General features: G+C 36.9%; 2 protein-coding genes across 9 annotated transcripts in view; one reads left to right on the forward strand and one right to left on the reverse strand.

Moving 5' to 3' along the window:
• LOC101564029 (protoheme IX farnesyltransferase, mitochondrial) overlaps positions 1-16,645 on the reverse strand; it is a 125,421-nt gene extending 108,776 nt beyond the window's left edge. For both annotated transcript variants that reach the window (XM_023706354.1, XM_023706355.1), the window contains exons 1-3: positions 16,563-16,645; positions 11,294-11,427; positions 9,109-9,430 (exon numbers count right to left, since the gene is read on the reverse strand). In XM_023706354.1, coding sequence (XP_023562122.1) covers positions 9,109-9,430; positions 11,294-11,427; positions 16,563-16,605 — 499 coding nt within the window. In that variant the 5' untranslated portion in view covers positions 16,606-16,645. The remainder of the gene's footprint in view (positions 1-9,108; positions 9,431-11,293; positions 11,428-16,562) is intronic.
• LOC111813994 lies at positions 16,603-21,782 on the forward strand. Of its 7 annotated transcripts, none has more exons than XR_002819089.1 (3): positions 16,603-17,234; positions 20,778-20,933; positions 21,401-21,782. XR_002819089.1 is itself a non-coding variant. In XM_023706358.1 (3 exons), exons 1-3 carry the CDS (start codon positions 17,147-17,149, stop codon positions 21,454-21,456), a joined length of 288 nt encoding a protein of 95 aa, XP_023562126.1. In that variant the 5' UTR covers positions 16,741-17,146; the 3' UTR covers positions 21,457-21,782. The 7 variants fall into 7 exon arrangements, 2 of the variants coding, with proteins under 2 accessions (XP_023562125.1, XP_023562126.1); XR_002819090.1 differs by having other exon boundaries at positions 16,603-17,229; XR_002819091.1 differs by having other exon boundaries at positions 16,603-17,229; positions 20,790-20,933.
• The last annotated feature ends 1,245 nt before the right edge of the window (positions 21,783-23,027 follow it).

A 23,027-nucleotide genomic window follows, 5' to 3' on the forward strand; every position in this document is an offset into this window, starting at 1 on the left:
CAAGTGCATTGGTCCATTTAAAGAAATTATAAAACTTAAAAGGCATAAAGGATTTGACAAATGAAGATCACATAATATGAAAAAGATCTCAAATCATCTACAAATTTATCTATGCACATACTGTAATTACAACTACAATTCTTAAATCTGTGAATAGGATACTCAAACACTGGATAAGAAAAGTAAAAATTGGCTATATGTCTACCTTACATCACTTATCATAATATATTACTTATATATAAAAAATAAAAAAAATTGTAAAATATAAAAATCATGAAAATGTTAAGATTAACAAGTTGGGCTGGGTACAGTAGGATACATTTACAATCCTAGTACACAGGAGGCTGAGGCAGGAGGAGTGCCATGAGTTTGAGGCCAGCCTGGACTACACATGGAGTTCAAGGACAGACTAAACTACGTAGCAAGACCCTGTCTCAAACTACCCCCCCCAAAAAAAGATGAACAAGGTGATAAATATTTATAAAACTTTCATATGGAAAAGCCTTAAAATGGAACATCAAGGAACAACATTAATAGATTTAGTTACATAAAATTAACTTTTCCATAGCAAAATATTGATAAATGAAAGGAAGTAAATGACATATAAGGTACAAACCATTTGCAAAATGTAAATATATAATAGGATCAAACATTTAGTATGAAAAAATCCCTTAAGAACAATAAATAAAATCAGACCAAGGGTGGAAAGCAAATGAATCATGCACAAAGAAATATAAATCATAAAATTAACATAATTAATATAAAATCTCATCAGTAGTCTTAAAAATAAAACTACAACCCTAGCCTATTTCTACATATCAAATTGGTACAGTTATTCAAAGAAAAACACTAAAGGGCCGGCCAAATAGCTCAGAGAATTAAAGCGCCTGCAAGCAGGTGCAGGGGCTGGGGGTTTGATCCCTAGGCCTGCTGTGCTGGTCCCGCCCCAGGGGTGTGCTGAGACAGGGATTGAGACTGGGTGTGGTGAGGCGTGCCTGTAATCCCAGCTTTTGGGAGGCTGTAAACAGGCAGATCACTACCACTCTGATCTAGCAGTGAGACCATGAACACCCTGTAGATTCTTCCCCAGAATACAAAAAAAAAAAAACACACACACACACACACACACACACACACACAAAAACAAACAAACAAACAAACAAACAAACCGACCAAAATCCTATTATCTGGCATTCACTGGCGAAGGTATGTTTGGTTGGTTGGTTGGCTGCCAGTATAATAGCATCAAACTGACAAAACCTTTAAGGTAAATCTGTCAAGAAAATGAAAACATTTAAAGCCATGCAGACCCTTTGATCCAGCAAGGCACTTACACATCCTTATTCTAGGAAAGTCTTCACAAACTAGCTTCAAAGATATTATAGTACTATTTATAACAATAATACTAAAATGAAAACCACCTACGTAGAAGAAAACTGATGATATAAGCTACACAATGCAATGCTGCATAATTAAAAGCAATACTATATGTCTATGAAATTAACATTTTTAAATAAAAATGTACAAAAGCATTGTACAATATTAAAAAGACCATTATTTTTAATGCCAGAAATTTAGAAACTATTTAAATATCCATTAATAAGGAAATGGTTCAGTAAATTCAATATATCTATGCAAGGAATGCTATCAACCTTAAAAATGTCTTGTTACGTTATTTAGGGAAGAATGCAAATAAGTAAATACATGAGATGACTCCATTTTAATACAACTAACTTAATAGATATAACATGTATACTAATTAGTATGATATAATTACTATAGTATGATTACTATATAATTAATATAATCTTTTTTAATATTAACTAGGTATGGTACTAAACTACTTAAATTATTTCTTATAATCTTCAAAACAATTGCTCCAGGTGCAAACATCCCACACTACAGAAATAAAACTGAAGCTTACAGAATTCAAAAAATAAGCCTCTGGTTGGGCTTGTGTTTAGATGTTCTTCCAAAGCCTCACACAGTCACAGGTAAGGCTCTTTTCAGAGGTAGGTGGCTCTAGTGTGTGTGATCAAGGGAACGAGGACTAAGGGTATGAGTGCAACACATGCCCTAAGGAGCCTGGATGAGATAGAAGGGCTAGAAAGAGCTGTGGCCATTTGTCTCTTGCCTGCTGTGTTACCTTCTGCCTGCTCTGAACCATTTCTCCTCCGTAGTGCCAGTGTGCCATGCCACCCTGCCTTGTAGCCAGCTGATTATGAACTGAAAACTCTGCAAACTATGAACTAGATAAACCTTTCCTCCTTTAAATTTAGGTATTGTGTATTTTGTCTTAACATAGAAAAAGGTAACTAACATAGCCGTTAGTCAAAAGCCAATAAACTGTGGATCATGGATCCCAACCCAACCGGTCTGACTCAACAACCTATACAGTTAACATTTAAATATAGATTGTGAACAGAGATGGCTGAAAAACTATGCATAAAATCTAGTTACTACATAGCTTAGAGTTTTTCATATATTCTTAAGTATTTTTGACTGAAGAAAACTAAAAAACTTAGAAGTCACCTAAAACAAGATAGAGCTATGGGGACCAAAAATATAATAGGATATTAAATTTTAAAAGTACAGAAGGCATTTATACTTTTTACTTAAAAAGCAAAAATTGGGGCTGGGGAGATGGCGCAGTAGAATAAGCGCTTCCCCAGCAAGCGCAAGGGCCTGAGTTCAATCCCTGGTTCCACAAAAAAAAAAAAAAAAATTATATGGTTGAGATATATAGAAAGAATTCTATCTTAATAAAACAAAGCCAACAAAATGGCTATTATTTGAGATGATTGAGCTATATAGATTTCAGTGTTTTCTTTATCTGCATTTAAAATACTACTATAGCATTTCATAAATGCACCATTAAAATAATTACTTCAAAACACTATAAAGTAAACTTCAAGAACTCGTAATTCACTCAATGAGTATTTTTATGGAAATATGGGAAATCCCTTGACATAGCTACCTAATAACTGAGGATTACAGTAAATTGACTTTTTTGCATCTTGCATCCTTCATGTGTGTTTTTTCTTTTAACAGCCAGCAACATTCTAGACTCTAGGGAGAAAAATAAATATACACATGGATAGGCTGAAGTTTGTATCAGTTCTATCAAAAGCATAATCTATTGGCTCCAATAAACGATCTATTTTAGTGTTTTGGTCTCAGGAAATGTGTTGTAACTTTTCAGCACAGATGTTAGTGAGGAAAAAAGTTCTGCTTTTTATTGACCTATATTAAGTATAAACTCAGCTGAGTCACTAAAACCTCTTATGATCCTAATCCAAATAAAATTTCCTTGCCAGTGTGGTCCGTGCAACAAACTCCAAAAACATATTGTAAATAGCTCAGTTGGCAAGTAAAACTCGAGGGAGACATATTATTCCTTTTTTATAAACTCAGTTATTTCCCTTCATAGGAAAAAAATGTTTAAATGACACTCACACCAGCAAATGTTTGATCCATATCCTGGCATAAATGCCAAGGTTTAGGCTATGGCTATCCTGTCATGCTACAAAAGATATATAAATATGATCACTATATGGTCCTTCACTCATTATACAGTTAATTATCCTTGTATAAATTATACGTATAAACAGAAAGAGGCAAAAAAAAAAAAAAAAAAAAGACTAGTTCTCTAAAAGTGATTGCTGACTATCAGATATTTCTGCTTGGTTATCATTTGTTATAAATCAATTTTCCAGGATGTTAAAAGTCCAAAAGAAATCAATTGATAGATATCAGAGATTTTCCTAAAGAAGAAAATCCTGCTGACTCTAAGAAGTGTAAATTCAAATAATAAACTAGAGAGGAAAAGGGTCAGATAAGAGGGTAGGGGTCACTGAAAGGGTGCTTCTTCTTTAAATGGAATAAGCAGAAGGAAATGACTTTAATTGAATTAGTTCATCCAGAAACCTGGGGCATGGAATATATAAAACCATATGAAGGAAAATTTATTACCCTAGGACTTTACCATCTGTGGCCATAGGTGAGCTGTAGTTCTCTTTTTCCTTGCTGCATCCTGCTTACCTCTCTTGTGTGGTCCACATTCTGCCCAGCTGGCTTTGGGCCTAACCAGCTGCTCTGGCTCTCACTAGGTTAGTTTTCTTCCCATCCAGCCAGACCACTTGGTCTGGGTCCAGTACTGCCTGCCTGTGTGACATCTCCTTTACTGCTGGAAGTGTGGTCCAGGAGTACCTACATCAGAATCATTTGTTGTACTTTTCAAGTATGCAGATCTTGTTCCAGCCCTAGGTTATCTGAATTATTGGGACCAGCAGCCAGGAATCACCACCTTAACAAGGAAGCCACTAGTGTTCCTTCCACACTGACACTTGGGAACCAATCAGTTGATTAATACCACACAACACAGTGTATTATTAAACAGTTATTTAATGTTGCTTGAGATTTCTAACATTATGTTTTAAATATCAAATCTTACATCTGGAATGCTACTTCAGATATATAAACATATAAACCACATAAAAGAAAAAGAGTACAATAGACAGCATAGTCAGAAAAAAAAAAAGCTGACCTTCCTTAAATCAGTTATCATACTTTCCTCAATTTCAATGAAATACACAGTAAAAATAAAGTTCAAAAGATAAAATGAATTATTTAAAACAGCTCATATAAAATGATAAAAGAGGAAAATACTGATAATTATATCATGATTTAGCAAGTAATAAACACTGACTTTTTAGTAACTATTCCTATCTAGGCTTCTTACGAGACCTCCCGAATACCAGACAGTGTATATTACTTCCGTTGTGGATTACCATGCTTTTGACTTCTATGTCAGAACCCCTTCCTGGTTATTTTTATTTGACCACTGATTTCCTTGCAGACTCCACTACAAACACTATGTCTTCTTTAAAAGGTGATACATTCCAAGTCCTGTCTCTGACACTCAGCTCTACTCACCCTACAAACTGACATTCAGTAACCCCACTCACTACCACAGCTTCACTCCAATTATTTTGTGACTCCTAAGCACACTCCACATCTTCCTAAGGTTCTGTTCATCCCCCACTACAGGCTCTGTTCAACTTCAAGTTACTTCTTATCAACTACCATTACTTGTCTGCTGTTACTTTGCCTCTTCCTAGGCCACACTCTTCAAAAGCAAGTCTTTTTCTGTAAATGATCAGCTATGTTTCAGACTTCCTAAGCCATATGGTTTCTATCATAATCATTTAACTGTCATTTGTAGCATGGTAACAGCATAGACAAATGGGCGTGACTACATTTCAATAAAATTGTATTTACAAAAAAGAGGTGATCCTTGCCCAATAGCACAACCATAGAAATTCTTTTTTTTTTTTTTTTTTTTTTTTTTCCCAGAACCGGGGATTGAACTCAGGCCCTTACACTTGCCAGGGAAGCGCTTATTCCACTGAGCCATCTCCCCAGCCCCCATAGAAATATTCTTAACCCTACTCCTTCTACCAAAATACAACATGAATTAAAGCTTTTGTAAACATACAGTGGGGAAAATTTCTAAAAATGAACAAAGAAACTGAATATATAAAAGTTAAAAATCTCAGTGGACAAAGCAAAATAAATTAGTAAAATATTACAAATAAAGTAAAAATTAAAAATACATGATACAAAAGAAATATCTGAAACAAATGTGATACATGAAATCCTAATTTTATTTCCCTGCAATTATTTGGAAACTAACCTTGAGTGCCTCCCATATGTCAATCATGCTGCTGGGTGCTTTAATATATAATATGATTTAATTATTAAGAAGTGACCAAGAACATAAGTGACAACAGAAGAACAAAATACACATGATCAAAATAAAATATATAATAATCTTATCAAAACTTAACCAACAAAAACTTGCATAGAATGTTTTTAGAGAAAAACTGGCAAATACAAGGAATACAGTATAAAGAAGCAATCAGATTCTCATGCACTATGGAGAGAATGTGCATTATACTATTTTTTTCTGGAATAAATTGGTTGACTTGCCAAAACTAAAATGTTTAAACTCAGTCACAGCATTCTTAAATACTTATCCTACAGATAAACTCAGGCATGCATATAAAACCTTATGAACATAAAAGTTAATTACTAATCTTGATACCATAGAATTGGAAAACCTTAGATACTGACCTATAGAAAAGTAAATAATCACAGCACTATATAATAGGATAGTATGTAGCAAAGACAATACTATCAAGGAAAGTTACACTTTTATAAGGAAATGGCTAGTTCCACAACACACAATTATATTTTCTATACATATATTGATATATATTGTACTATATTATACCATATATAGTATTTAGTACTGTATACTATACACATATAGTATATATGTAGTACTATTACATAGCACATAGTATAGTCTTATATTACATGTGTACAGTCTAGTCCTGTTTCTGTTAAACAACTATATCTACATCTGCATAAATGTATATATAGAGAAGGCTACATTTCAAAGAGTCTGAGGAAAAGGGTACTTCTCCAGTTCAAGATGTACCCATCTGTGTTATCTGAGTGCTTTTTTTTTTTTTTACAATAAGCTTATATCAACTAATTAATACAGTGAAATGATAAGTAACACAAACTGATCATATGCCTTCTAAAAACCTTCTAGGAGTATTAACCACTGTTGTGCAGTAGCTGAAGTCTTCAACATATTATGTATACCCACGTGACATGACCCCTATGCCATCCCTCAATCTCAGTCAACTCATGCTACTTAAGCACCTCTCCAACATCATTCTCAAGTCATGCTGTGTCACTCATAGTCAAACTTCAGATCTGTCAACTTGCTAGGATGTACAAAGCTTCTTTGCCTTTGCAAAGATTTCTTCTGCTTAAAATTCCTACTTTGTCTTTCCTACCTGGTAAATACACACCTCAAGCTCTGACTTACTATTCCTACTCTATAGATATAAAAACTGTCTTAATAAGGCTAAAGAACTGCTAGATCTATCCCTAGCTAATAAATATTATTGACAGGATGTGCACTTGATTGGGGCAAGAGTTGGCTTATTAGACAGGCTTCGAGGGGACTTGACTGGTAAAACAGGCAGAGAGTCTCCATTGGAGGTGGGGGAACAAATATGGTGGAGTAGAGGGAACAGACTCAGGCACAGGTTGGAGGAAAGAAAAAAAGTGTGTTTGTGGTGAACAGTATAATCACTCTAGACTGAAATGTTTTTATAGAACCAGGCAAGCTGAGGCAGGACACAACAATAAGAAATGGTAGACTCTAGTGAATATTAGGAAAATTGAAAAGAATATCATGAACTGCAATGGGCAAAGAGTGAAGAACAGAAATCAATACTGTAAAAACTAATGGCGTCTTTGTTTTGGTCTAGAATTAGGATGGCAGCTTCACAAATGGGGCTGGGACAGCAAAGATTTCAGGCATTTCTAAAGGTTCTCTTGATAACATTTACACATCTGACCAGAAATGAAGAGGAGAATGGAAAACAAAGAGTTAAAACTGATCTTGAAGCTTTCACCTGAGAGAGGTGAAGAATACTGGTAACTCCCATGAAATGGAATGGTAAGAAAGGAGAACTCATTTGCAGACTAGACAGGTTAAATGATGGTGCGAACAAAGATCCTGCTGCAGATAGGGACCACATCTAATGCCTACAGTTTGGAAGGCCTTGTTTTTTGAGTGACATTTTATGATTATAAATTGTGTACTGGCATTCTTAACATGCCAACAATATGACACTCAAGCCATCTGTATGAATGACAAAAGATTAACTTCTTTAGAGACATGGTTTCTTGCTCAGCTAGCATAAAGCATGAAGACAAGATACCATGTAAAATCAGCCTCATTATTTTAGAGTAACATTATACAAGTCTTACTAAGACTCTTCAGCTCCTTCATGACACTCCCTATGTCTACTTATCTCCCAACAAAGGATTTTTATTAAGTGAAGTTGGTCACTCACAAAAGAAGTTTTCTAACTTATGCCCTTTAACACTAGATTTTCAGGCTAAACTCTCTATAAAGCCTAACAAAATCATCCTTCCCTAGATCTTTCTCTACTCCCCCAAAGTCTCCCTATCTTATTTATTTCACTACACAGCATTTGTTTCTACTTTCTCTTCTCAAGTGGTATTTCATTTAGCCTTATAATTCACCAATGATTGTGTCTCTTCTCATTCAAGAAGATAAGAAAGTAAATGTTCTTAGCATGCAAATGAGGCTTTTAAAATTTTCTAGGCATTTTATAATGGACATTGATAATATATCTCAGTTATCTTACAGGCCTTTATCTATGCTGACTACATATGTTGTGGGCAGTACCATGACAACTCACAATTATGAGTGAGAATATTTGCCATTTTATCAAAAATGAACATAGAATGGAGATATCACTGAAAACTCATACTGCTCCATGAAAGAATGGCAAATTCATGTTCTAATAACCTGTTTGACATTTCTGCCATATTTTCTTCACTTAAAATACTCATTAAAAAACTGTAAATTTCACTGAAAACCTTACTAAAAGTAGGTATGTTGACAAGAGATCACAGGGTTAGCATGGAATAAAGAATTCCTAAATTGAGCTGCAAGATAACAAAGCTTTACATGAATCACAGATTGGTTGTTAGATCCAAATGACATAATTTTGGATTAGTAAGCAAGCATACACAATAAAACTTGGCTAGAATTTGAAAAGAAAAGCCTTCTCATCCTGAACCTCCTTTCAATATAACAGTCTATATCCCTGCATATGTAGCTCAATTTCACAGGTCCTGTAAGAAGCAATATATAGAAGTGGTGCATAGCACCAGGGGCCACTGTGAGTTCATGTGACAGCTCAATTCTTTTTGTTCTACATTGTAGAAATACAATAGACAAAGAAAGAACTAAGCAAAATAGACATTTTATTATAATTGCAAATAAAAGTAGGATTAACTGTAGTATGTTTACACTGTTTATAATTCTGGGTAAAGAGAATTTAGAAAGTTTGATTTTAAATCTTAAATAGAAAAGAGAAAAAGTACTAAAATCTGTAATTACAAACTATTCTTTTAGAAGCAGTAAATTTCCATTAGCTTAAGAAAAATAAGCTGCAAGCAAGGACTTACGTCAAAAACACAAAGTACCTGTGAGTTTGATTTTGGATAGTCGAGCCAAGATGCCAGGCAAGTCATCAAGCTGCAGCTTCATCTCCTTCCACTGTTTCTCCTCTTTTGTCTCTTTGTCTGTGTCTATGGAGCTTTCAATTACGGAGGCAGACTCTAGTTCTGTCAATTCCTTTTCACTTGGCTCTCTGGACAAAGAAAGGCTGGGGGATGAAGGAGATCTCATCTCATCCATCTCTGCTTTGGCTTCACTTGAAGGCATTTTTTCAAGGAAAGGAGATGCCACTGGTTCTGGCTTTGGCTTCACTTGCTGTTTCAGTATCGTATTCACTTGTGTGACATACTACAAAAAAAAAAAAAAAAAAGTGAAATGCACTACTATAGCATTTCAATATACCCATGTTGGCGCACATCTGTAATCCTAGCATTCTGGAGGCTGAGGCAGGAGGAGGAATGCTACAAGTCTGAGGCCATCCTGGGCTACAAAATGAGTTCAAAGTCAGCCTGACTTACAGATACAGACCCTATGTCAAAAACAAATGAACAAACAAAAAGACCTAAAATGCTCTTAAAAGGTTGCTTAGAAACATCTCCTACAACTTCACTGTTAGTTAATTCAGCAGGCACTTACTGAGTACCCATGACATGGAAATCACCCTACTGAGTGATATGGAGAAAGAAATACCTCAGCAATGGTTTTCAAATTCTGTGATTAAAAAATCCCAAAACTCTATGTTCCTTGAAAGGAAAATACATCTATCTTTTTATTTTATTCATCATATTGGAGGCTTAACATTCCAAATACAAGGAAAAATTTTCTGAAATCAAAAACCATGGTCAGGGCCAGCGGGATGGCTTAGTGGAATAAGTGCTTCCCTGGCAAGCGCAAGGACCTGAGTTCAATCCCTGGTTCCACCAAAAAAAAAAACCCCAAAAACCATGGTCATAGATTTTCCACATTCTTGGGCACAGTGCTGACAGGGGCTCAGTGGTAATTCAAGGCTTAATGGCATCATAGTATGATATGAGTTTTAGTCAGATAGCCCCTATCGCTCACTATTAAAAATTAGTAACGACTAACATCTGTGAGGCACTTTATGTTATATCTCATTTAGTTTCTCAAAAGCTATTAAATATGAACTACCTCTTTTTTAATTTATAAATGACAAAACTAAGCCTCTGAAATTGACAAAAGCAGGTTAAGCATCAGTTATAAATAGCCATGGGGGAAGTCATCTATGCTGCTAACTAGTTAATGTGTCTTTTTCAATACATCACAAAGGCTTGAAATTAAAATTCTAGTCTCAGACATAAACTACAGGTTGACAAATAAGTTTACAATTATGTTTACATAAAAAGGCACCTATATATTTTTGACTTTTTCCAAATATCCTTGATTTCCCAATTTCAAAAGAACATTTCTAGAAACTCAAATGTCTTGTCAACATATTTAGTTTTAGTATATTTTTCAGTGAAATTTACAATTTTTTAATGAGTATTTTAAGTGAAGAAAATATGGCAGAAATGTCAAACAGGTTATTAGAACATGAATTTGCCATTCTTTCATGGGGCAGTATGAGTTTTCAGTGATATCTTCATTCTAGGACCCTTTCTGATAAACTGGCAAATATTCTCACTTATAACTGTAAGTTAAGTCATGATACTGCCCATAAGATATGTAGTCAGCATAGATAAAGTCCTATAACTGAGATATATTATCAATGCCCAATACAAAATGCCTAGAAAAATTTAAAAACCTTGAATTTATGTCTACTCCAAAGTATAGTTATTAAAAGATTTTTAAATGCCTGCTGATTTAACAAGAGGTGTGTCATACTGTTAAAACAATTATTTCTACATATTGTCAGATATACAGAACTTCAAAGATTTTTAAAAGATGTATCATAAATTTCAGCTTTTCCTAATTTTAGCTTAGCTGAAAGATGCCAGAAGTTTTCAATCTTTCTCCAAACTTAAATCAATAAGTTCAAGATCATACTTTTAACCTCAAGCACCAGAATTATTCTGGTTTCAGTTAAGAATGATCAAAACAAGAGATTAAAGTTTTTTTATAAACCTAGGACACTAAATAAGTCTTTTTCAAATGGTATTTCCAAAACTTTTCTTATAAGAATCCTGAAATTCCCTCATAGAGAGAAAAGTACAAGCAGGAAGCAACAGAATAAGTACGGTCTTTGAAACATACCATTCGTTTAAGGAAGTTAAAATGCTGAAATGTAATCCATTGTTTATTGACATTCCTGAAAAGGTGCATAAACTTATGAGGGGACTGCAGCAGAGTTCTTCTTTCTAGATACCAGACGCATCCTCCTATCCAGCCTGTAACAGAGAGAGAAGAGGAAGAAATGTGAAAAAGACTAATGCTTCTCACCAAATGATGACAACACCTATCCAGAAGCAGTCAGCCAACCTAAGTGTCATACTGTGTGACAGATCAGATTCTGAAATGATCTAACGATGAATAAATTCATGAATTATTAATAAATGCAATTTATTCATGAATAAATGCAATTTATTAGCCCTACGCATTATTTAAATCAGTAAAATTCCTTAGGAGGGCTCAGAAATTTATCTTTTCTGGATCATTATACTTTTAAATGCTGAGATGACCACACTCTAGATGTTGTTAAAAAGCAAACACAAAAAAATCAGTTCAGTCACTTTAAGAACTAGAAAATGAAAAGCACATTTTATCAATAGATGACAGTAAAATGAAATACATACACCTCAGCTCAGTATTTTGGTCATATAGGTAAAGAAAACTAAAAGGAAAAGGAAATAATTTCCAGTGAAACATGATTTTTATCAGTTAAGGGAAAAAAACCTGTTGCATCCAAATTTGGCTTTTAATCATTGTACATCTCTCCTATCAACAAATGCATACTTCTGTCTCAGACCTATGCCTGCTAAGGGCTCTGAGAGACTGTAACAGTGCAGTTCTGCCCTTTTAAAAAGTTTCTCCTCCCATGGTATATATGGTGTAACAGGGTTTTTTTTTTTTTTAATGTGCTTAGTACAGGGTCTCACTACATAGATCGGACTTGTAGTGATCTTCCTGTTTTCAGCCTCCCAAACTGAAATTGCAGGTGTGTGCCACCACACAGTCTCAGCGTGCTCTGGGGGCGGGGCTGGCATATCTGGCTGACCCTTGTAACAGGTTCTTTCAGTTCTCTGCTTTCTGCTTTCAGTTTCCTACAGTGTCTCCTCTTCCTGTGTCTGTCACTTTAAGGCAACTGGGTTCCCATTGTTCTGAACAATAAATATTGTCCCTGAGCAAATAGGTAATTGTTACCCTTCAACTCATTTCTGGAGAGAATATTTGAGCCCTACATCCAACTGCTTTTGATATCTCCATATAGATGGACAGCAATACATCTTTAAGAACACTTTCTTACCTTTAATCTACTCTCTACTGCAGGGGGGAAAATGTTACTTATTTAAGACTTCAGAATCATGGTTCTTCTTCCTTTATCATCTAACAATGATCAAACACTGTACAGTGAACTCCAGAATGCAGGTTAATACTGTCTACTCCATTTCATTCCTACTAATCCAGATCCCTAAGATCTTACATTTGGGTTATGGTAATAGTAATATGAGTCAAGCCAGCCACGCTGCGTCCACTGATTTCTTTCCCACTCTAATCCATGTTCTACAAAGCCACTTTTCTTCCTAAAGTCCAGAATATATTCCTATTACTCACCCAAAGCTATACACACAATTTAGCAAAACCATCTTGCCTCATAACATCCCACTAAACACACTAAACAGTTTACAACTTGCTTAACTGTATGCTGTTTGCTTACAATCAACTGTGAAATTTTCAGTCTCTTTCAGCTATTTACTTTATACCACATTTTATGGCATTTCTTAGTGCAAGTTATTTCCAGCATCATTTTTTTACTCCAATGGCAGGGACTTTACTAACTGTAACTTGCATAGTATTTTCCATATAATAATGAAATGTTTCATGACTGTATTGATCACATAGCCTTCCTGGGCTACAGAAAAGAGAACTATCACCTCTTCTTAAAACACATGGCAATTATCTCACAGTGCAGATATGTCATTTCACTGAAGTCATATTTTCCATATACATGAATATGTGTTTGCTTTAGAATCACATTGAAAAATAGTTTCAACATTACATGGGCAAATGTGAAATTTTCACAGAATATCAGTAATTAGAAACAAACAAACAAAAACAAAAACACTAGCTAGGAAACTACACTTACAAGCTGTGAAACACATGGGCCTGGGGAGACAGCTTGTGGTCTAAGTGCCTGCCTGGTAAGTGCAAAGACCCAAGTTCGATCCCCAGTACTATATGTGGTGCTTGCCCCAGAGCATGTCATGCAGGCCACTGAAACTGGGCATGGTGGCACACGCCTATAATCCCAGCACTAGGGGAGGCTGAGAAAGGAGGATTACTACGAGTCTAAACTACGTAGCAAGACCCTGTATCAATAAGCAATAATAATAATACTCAAATTGTGAAACACTTCCTTTAGTTAAAACATAACATAATGAGTCAGTGCCTAGAAAAAGAAAGCTATTTCAGCCCAAGGTAAGTTAAATTCTGAAATACAGCATATAAATTTTCAATAGATGTCATTAAAAATCTGGAAATAAACCAGGTGTGCCTATGTATGCCTGTAATCCCAGGACTCTGGCGGGGGGGGGGAGGCACTGCCGAGTGGGTGGGGGGGGGGCGAGGGGCTGGGAGAAGCCCAGCCTAGTCAACTTATTGACTTAGTGAGATCTGTCTAACATATTAAAAAAGAGTTCAATCCCCAGTACTGTAAAATAAATAAATAAAAAAATATTTTTTTAAAGGAAATAAATAAAAGGATGGGAACATAGCTGAGAGTGAAGGCACTAAGTTCTATCTTACTATTACCAACAAGAAAAAAGATTCTAGAAATTTTACTGTAACTACTATTTGCCATCAACACAGGATTATCGTAGGGCTTCTGAAATCAGTGAAGACCAGAGAAGAAAGCTTCTAAAACATATTTAATACCTATAAAATATTCCAAAATTTAACAAGCAAAATTATACCTACCTATATATTACTAGATATCTAACACAGTGATAGTTTACCTTATTGGCCACCTCTCCCTATCAAATACTTTGTGGATCTTTTAAATGTATGATAGCAAGTCATATAGACAACTTACTAGCAGATTTATTGGTGTTATGTTCAGTTTCAGAAAGCAAGCTATTAACTTCTTTTATACCACTAATACAAAGGCATTCATCAAAAGTATATACACTATGTACAGCCCATCTAATAGAACTGGGAGATTCTGAGAAGTAGCATTATATGTAATGTAGGAAGCTGAAAATACAAAATGGAATGGCAGAAAAAACACCTAATCCTAGGGATTCAGATTGGAAAAGTCTCCATACACAGTGAACAATTCAAGCACTTGGAAATAATAAGCCCTGTGATAGTCCCCAGGGTCAGAATCAAGTAACATTCACAATGAGGGATGGTGAAAGGTCAAAAACATGCTTCAAAAAGCATCATCTTAATTTTCAAAAATATTTTTCATTATGGAAAATTGCAGTCATATGTAAAGGCAGAACAGTATAATGATTCCTCCAATCTCACTGCTTTTCCTCCAGTTTCAACAATTAACAAGCCTTGGTCAAGCTTGTTTCATTTGTTATACCCATCTACTCTCTGCCCCACTGTATGAGCATAAAGGACCTTTGAGATCATTCAGTTTAATTGTCTCGTTTTATATATAAGTAAACTGAACTCTAGAAATCAACTGATTTGCCCTGAGGTCTTAAAGAGACCCATAAAATAACAATAAGAAAATTAAAGACAAAAGGCATACTGAGTCACAGTTATCAAGATTGTTAACCAATGTAATAGACTTGTATGTAGAAAAAACTGAAAACTTTCTGGAGTGTAACCAAAAGGCAGCTCCTGACAGCTGTAACATAGTCCCCACTCCTCATTTAGTTACAATTCAAAAATATATGGGCAAAATCTCAGCTTTTTTTTGCCAAACTGGGGATTGAACTCAGGCCCTTGTACTTGCCAGGCAAGCGCTTATTCTACTGAGCCATCTCTGGCCCTTTCAGCCTCCTTATCAAGCCAAATTTCATTCATTTACAAATGTTTACTGAGAGCCAACAATGAGCACATAGTATTATTGCAAGTATTGGGTGAACCAGAAACAGTCACTGTCCATACCCTTGAACCTTTGGAAAGTTTATACTGTTGTTCAGTTTATATTGTAGCTGAACTCATATTGCAGTTGTCTCTGTCTGGGGGCGGGGGGAGGGAGAGAGAGAGGGAGACAGACAGACAGACAGACAGACAGATGGGGAAAGGGAGAAAAACACACACACACATTTCAGGAAAGGAAAAACAGTATGATCTTTTTTCAACAGATAGTGTTATCCTTGTTGGGAGGATCCTAGAGCATGTCATCTATGTCCCCATTACACTGCTGGCCTTTAGAGAAAAAATTGAAAATGTATGTGCAGCAATCTCAATGAAAAAGTTTACAAAAGCCATATTAATAAATGTCAGCAAGCTAATGACCAATACTTTGAGCATCTCTTGTCATTGTAGAGACCAAAAGTAACTTTAACTCGTATTAATCTCCTGATTTTTCAATAAATTTAATATTTATACAGGTTTTTCTTTTTCTGGTGTGTACTGCATACATTTTCTTTCTGTGAGTCTCTGTCTCTCTCGTTTAATTTCTCCAGTCTTCTGGGTTCCTGTCTATCTCCCTCACTCTGTGTCTCTCTCTGTCCCTCCCTTTCTCCCCCTCTCTCATTAGTCTGAGACTGTTAACCATAATGAAAGACAATGTGACAGAAAAAAGGCAGGGCCCTATTTTGGATGGTTAAGTCAGGGTAGATTTCTCTGAAAGAGTAATCTGAGGTGACATTTGAGATGAGACCTTCCTAAGAGCCAGGGATGAGTATTCAACCTTCCACATACACTTGTCATAGGTGCTTCAAGTGGGATGATAGTATTAGGAACCCTGCAGAAGATAGAAAGCCACAAGTTTAAGCGAGATTGCGAGCTGCAGTGTGCAGTTGTCATCATGGTCCCTCACAGTGGCATAAGGCTTCTGAGTGAGAGCAAAAGGCTTCCCTTGTCATTAATGGCGTGTGGCTAGGAGCTGTGGCTCCCATAAACCACCAGGCTTGTGGGGACCCAAGGTTCTGTGTCCTCAGCTCAAAGCCTGAACTTCCGGGGAAAGGACGGGGACGTGGTGCGCACCACAGGGGCCACAGCGCAAAACTGGTCCACACTTCCGTGCCTCTTCAGTTTAGAGCACTCCAAAGGTCATCTCCCCACACCGTTGCCCAGAGGACCTCCCAAGGGCTCTCAAGGTTGCAGCTAGGAGGAACCACGGCCTCGCAAGTGGCAAAAGGGAGAACTTTCCCGAGGCTGCGCTCGAGGCGAGTTACAGTACCTGTCAGGAGGCGTGAGGAGAGAGTGTGCGGGAATGCGGCCATAACGCATGAGCCCGGCCGCTGCCCGGGATCCCAGGGTCCCCACTCCTCACCGGCTGCTGGGCGCCGCCATGTTGCTCTCCCGCCCCCTGCGGTGGGAGGGACTTCCTGCTCGTCACTTCCGGCTGGGGATGCGTGGGAGGAAAGGGCGGCTGGGCTGGAACTGCGCAGCCCCCGCTGCCTGGGAGGTTTGTGAGCCCGAAGTACCCTCCGGGAACGCGAAAAGCACTGTGTGGATACGACCTTCCGAGGGAAAAGCGGCGCGGACGGCAGCCTCGCGCCTGCAGGTCCCAGAAGGTGGCCGGCATCCTCTGGCGTGCTGCAGGGCGGTCCGGGTGACCCGGCGATGGCGAGGCTTGGCCGCGCTCATCTCACTGACATTCAGTGTTCCGTTTGGGACCCTTCGCGGTGGCTCCAGAGGCGAGAGGACTCGTGGCCAGGCCTCCGCCTTCCCCTCTGATGAGTTCCACTCACGACGTAGCTGTCCTCGCGGGCAAAGGGAAGCCGGAGGGGCTGGAGGTGGGGGCGGGGACCGATTCGCGGAATGCCCCAGACGGAGAAGTTGCTTGTGCGTTGGGACACTGGCGTGGCGTGGGGTCTTCTGGACTTGGGACCTTGTTTGAGGCAGTTACGTGAGTCCTCTGACCCTCGGTGGAACATAGGCAGTAATAGTACAGTGTATACTTCATAAGGTGGTTGAGAGAATGACGTCCCAATTAGGTGGCGAAGCGCCAACCACATACAGGCACTAAGTTGGTATTATAGATATCGTCCTTGTTAGAGCAGATCTCGCAACAGCCCTCCAGCGATTTCTCGTGTTGGGGTTGGTTAGGAACACATGAAAGAAAAGTGTCCTCTTCTGTAAAGGAAGAGAGGCAGTTTCTCTTCAGTGATGAGGTAATAGCCATTTTGATTTTTTGGTTCACCTCAGCATTGCTAGGCTAAAGAACCCTGAGAAAAGTGGAATCTTTTTGACTCTGTAGGAGCTACACTATGCTTATAGGGTGAGGGGAAGTTATTATGAGTGTCAGTGTAATGCAGACAGTGCTGCTGAAAACCAGATGATACAACATTTCTGGGTAGTTGGATTAAAGAAGGCTTCAGAGGTTTAATCTTGTTGCTACTCAAGGAATAGTAAAAATTTTCCAACATACAAGAAAGGCTGAGAAAGCATAGGCTTCCAATGATTAGCTTAGGTGTGTCACATTTAGTCATTGTAAACTTGGCCGGTGACTTTCCTGAGTCAAATTAATGTTAAAGAAGAAAATAATAGATTTTGGATAACTAAGAGCCGAACACAATTTGTTCAACTCACTGTTTTTTCAATTTTTTTTTTTTTTTCAATGTATTTGGTACAGGGTCTCACTATGCAGTTTGGACTCACAGTGATCCTCCTGTTTTCAGCCTCCCCAGTGCTGGCATTACAGGCATATGCCCCCACACCAGGTCTGGATGGCCAGCTCAAGGTGCCCAGGGGCGGGGCCAGCCGGGGTAGGGGATCAAACCCCAGACCCTAAGCAGGCACTTAGTCTGCTGTGCTGTCTTACTGGCCCTTTTTATAAATATTGTAAACACAACTTCTTTTGTGAAATGCTAGCCTTGCTAAGACAAAGTGCACAATTTTAAGAATTAGAATATATTCATATTGAAAAATTTTGTTCATTCTTAGGTTAATTAGACTTTCAAGTATGCAGTTATTCTGCTTACTTAGACCTACCTTTCCTGGAATTAGAAAATGCCATGAATAAATCTGTCTTTTAATCACTGTTAATTGGACTTTTAGAGATAGGCCACAGATATTCACATAGCTCAATTTTTTCATAGATACAGAAACAGGTCTAGAGAGGTTAAATGATTCACTTTAACTATACTTTAACCCCAGACATACAAGTCAGCATTTTTCCATGTCATTATTTATGTCTCTTCAGAAAATCATACTACAAAACTTAAGAACCTAGTGATACTGTTTCATATCCACTCAGATGTCTAAATTGAAAGGTCAAATAATAACAATTGTTGATGAGACTGTGAAGAGATTGGAACCCTCATATGTTGCCCATGAGGATATAAAATAATGTAACCACTTTGAAAAACAAGTCACCTGTTCTAAGTTAAACATAGAACAGCTATGTAACCCAGAAGTTCCACCCCCAAATTATGCAATGAATGAAAATATATGTCCATGTGCAAATAATGCATACTCATAGCAGCACTCTTCCTAATATTCAAAAAGTAAACACATATTTACTTGCCATTTGTGTTTCTTCCTTTGAGAAATGTATATTCATCTCAGATGTGCATTTTTGGGTTGGGTCTTTGCATTTGGGGGGCATGATTTTTTTTAATTCTTTGTATGTTCTAGATAGAAGGTCTTTGTTGGAGGGACAGTTAGCTATAATTTTTCCCCCAGTTTATGGGTTTTCTTTTTACTCTGTTGGAGATTTGCTTTGAAGTGCACAAACTTTGTGAAAGGATAAGATCCCAGTTGTTGATTCTTTAAAGTATTTCCTGTATAGTTTGGTTTTTGTTCATGAACTCTCTAGCCACCTCTAAGTTTTTAAGATTTCCACATCATTGATCGCTCAAGAAATGCAACTTCAAACAACACTGACATTACATCTCACCCTAGAAAGAATTGCTAACATCGAGAAGCCTACAATAACAAATGCTGGAGCATCTGTGGAGAAAAAAGAACCCTTCTCCGCTGTTGGTGGGAGTGTAGGCTGATACAACCACGATGGAAATCAAGGTAGCGATTCCCTAAAAAGCTAGGATTGGAGATCCCATTCAAGCTAGCTATTCCCCCTGAAGAGCCTAAAACCTTATACCACAGTGATATATGTGTACCCATGCTTATAGCAGCCCAATTTTAGCTAAATCCTGGAAGCAACTCAGATGTCCATCAGCTGAAGAATGGATAAAGAAGATATGGTCCTTTTATACAATGGAGTAGTAGTCAGCTGTAAAACAGCATAAATTTGAGTCTTTTATCAGTAAATAGATGCAACTAGAAGCCATACTCATGAGTAAAATAAATTAGACTCACAAGTGCAAGCATCATTTTTGTCTCCTTAGAGAACCTGAAAGAAAAATGAAATCCAAAAGGTACAGTAGATGCTGGGAAAAGGGAATAAACTTATTCAAAAGGCAAGAATTACTGAGTTGAAGAGAAGGACAGGAGAGAAAGTGGGGGGAAAGATGTATGCAGGATGGTTTGGATAACTACTGTGCATTTCTGCTGGTTATGGAAAGGAGCAAATAATACTTAATTTGTTTTGTTTCCATTTTTTTCCATTGTTTATACTTTTTCTCTTAATTTCTTATACATTTTTTCTTCTAATTTTACATGCACATATCTTGTAATATGAATAACTGGTTGGAAGACAACACTATGTATTACAACAAATACAAAGTGAAATTCATATTTGTTAAAAAGTAAAATTCTGTATCACTTGTAATTTTTTTGTTTTAATTCTAATTTGTACTCAGATAAAAAAATTATCATTACTTAAAAAATGTAAACACAATCCAATGTCCATCAACTGATCAATGTATACCTAAAACATGGTATATCCATTTAGTAGGCTGTTATTTAGCCATAAGTATGCTACTGAATGGGTGAACCACAAAAACACCAAATGAAAGAAGCCAGCCACAAAAGACCATACAGTGGATAGCTCCCACTTATATGAACTATCCAGAATAGTGAAGTCCATTAAGACAAAGTACGTTAGTGATTGCCTAGGGCTGAAAAGAGGGAGTAGAAGGGAAAAAAGTGCCCATGAATGTGGAGTTTTAGTGGAAGAAAGAAGAATATTCCTAAATTGATTGTAGGAATGGTTATGCAACTCTAAATATAACTTTAGAGAAACTGATTGATATACTTTAAGGAAATTGTAGAGAATGTGAATTATCTCTCCTTTAATCTAGTATTAAATTATAAAATAAACAAAAACCTAAAGATAAGCTCAGGAAGATCTACTACTTGAGAACAAAAGTAGCAATTCTCTAATTCACACTGTTCATAATCAGTCAATACCTATTCTTCCTTTACAAAGATTGGAAGACATGATTGTCCAGAACAAAGACATTTTTTAGCCACCCTTACAGAGTGGTTTGATTTTGTGACTAACTGAACGCTGGGGCACAGTTAGAGTGATATGTTTAATTTTCAGTGTTCTTAACAGGAAAGACCACGTCCTTCCCTGCTGGCAGTAATGCAGATGAGGTGGCTGCGAATGGAACAGCATCTTGTACCACAGGGAGGTACAGGAGTGCAAAAAGCGTGGTGAAGGCTGGACAACAGCTGCTTGTGGAACAAGCAGCCCTAGGTTGATGAAATGAAGTTAAATGTCTGCCTTAATACAGGTTTATGCTATTTTACTTACAATACAACTATATTAGCAACTTCTCTTCACTGCCATGACTTTTTAGCTTTTTAATAAACAGACTAAATGGGGCCGGAGAGATGGCTCAGTAGAATAAGCACTTCCCTGGCAAGTGCAAGGGCCTGAGATCAATCCCCAGTTCCACAAACAAAAGACTAATTCTATTAATGGAGGCAGAGTATCCAGTTTCAGGAGATGAATCGTGATTGATTTAAGCCAATCAACATAGTATCATTATTTGCCTGATAGACACTATTCCAGAGTATCCTACAGTGGGAATGCCTATCTGTTAATCAGTTCTATCTTGAGAAGGAAAATGAGAAGCCTCAGTGAGGTTTGTGGCAAATCAGCCTTAAAAGCTGGATGTTTGAAGGGAAATGTGTTCTCTGCCTTTCCTCTTTTATTCTCAGGAAGCAGGCCTGAGAATGTAATTCTTGGAACTCAAGCAGCCACTGTGCAACTATGAAGTCATAAGCGTGAAGATGGACACACTAAGGAAAGGAGAGTCACTGAGCCAAGTTAAGAGTATCTTTCTGCCAACTTGCTGCTGCAGCATATTGTGATGATTAAGCTGTTTGGTGCACTGTTCATTGCATGTTGAGTGATCAATTTTAGTGAATTTTCCAAAGCTGAACAATCAAGGTTTGCTAAAAACAAGTGATGTAGAGAAGTAATTGGAATCGCCAGTTACTCAAAAAAGGATAAATATTTCAAAAAAATTTAATATTGCACCTAATTATTGTGGATTTATGCCCTATTAGTATTTTTTAAAACAGTACAAAAATAAACACCATTTTATGCATTTTTTGTTTCTTAGCGTGTTTTTTGCTATTTTTTGTTTTCCCAACTTTTGATGATGTTACAATGTCTGGTGTCCCACCTCAGAAAGATACTCTATTCTGTGTTTTCTCTCAGACTTTTAGAGCCTAGTGAATGATCTGGTGAACTGTTCCAAGTATTACAGGATCAAATCCTACTGGGTACCATTGATTAAAAAAATTATAACCCACCTTGAGACATTTTTGTTAGCTGTACGGAACTCTTAAAAGTAATTCTTAATATATTCTATTTAGCGATTTTTCAGTATAAAAATAGAGGGCTTCAAAATACAAGGGAAAAAAAAATACAAGGGTACTTGCTAAAGGCAAATTAATTTAAAAAATCCAGTAAGTTCCGATCAGAACAATAGTTACTAAGTTGCTGAAAAGCCACAAACATCACTACTTCTAGTTGGGTTCAGTGATACATTAATTCATGAACTTCATTCTTTCTCTGATTTTGCTTGCAAACTAAATTTGAATAAGAACTGAATCAAATTCAAAGATTATGTTTAATATTGACCTTATGGGGAAATATGATTCAGTTTTTGTACAATTCGGTTTGTGACCAGAATCATGGAAAGACTAAATTCTCCTGAACCCAGGTACCACTATACCTGTTCTCATCTATGTGTCTTCTTTGTACCTGCATTTGTACATTTCACAATCAGCAGCCAAAGAGGATATTCATTTTTCTTTATTTTAAAATAATTTTAAATGCATGATTGCCAAAAAAAAAATGCTCTTTACTTAGCTAATAATAATGCCTTTATTGCGATGTCTCATTTACTTCTGACAAGAACCCTGATAAATATGTTTTGATTTTTAGATAAGCTTGGGCCCTTAAAAGGTTCAAAATTCACACAGACGGTGCCATAGCTAGAATCTAAAAAGATTATTTCCAAAGCATATGTTCTTAATCCTACTGGGCTATCTTATGTATTATGGAGTCTTCAACATTGGAAATTTTTTGATACTCATCTAGCATTTCCTATGCCATCCAACTAGTGAAATTATTGAACACCAGTTCCAGGCCTGCCCCTGGGCACAACAAGCCTTCCAGAGACCAGGCATGGTGGTATATGCCTGTAATCCCAGTACTAGGGAGGCTAAAAACAGGAGGATCACTAAGAGTCTGATCTGTGTAGTGAGTCCCTGTACCAAATATGTAACAAAAATAAAATTATTGAAATTCATCCTCAAAACATTACATGATTTT

The sequence above is a fragment of the Octodon degus genome, unplaced genomic scaffold (genome assembly GCF_000260255.1).
Source record: "Octodon degus isolate 3935 unplaced genomic scaffold, OctDeg1.0 scaffold00253, whole genome shotgun sequence".
Taxonomy (NCBI): domain Eukaryota; kingdom Metazoa; phylum Chordata; class Mammalia; order Rodentia; family Octodontidae; genus Octodon; species Octodon degus.

What these genes read in the sequence shown, in the direction of transcription:
- LOC111813994 (XM_023706357.1), top strand. Translation starts at nt 16,611, where the DNA reads ATGAGCCCGGCCGCTGCCCGGGATCCCAGGGTCCCCACTCCTCACCGG.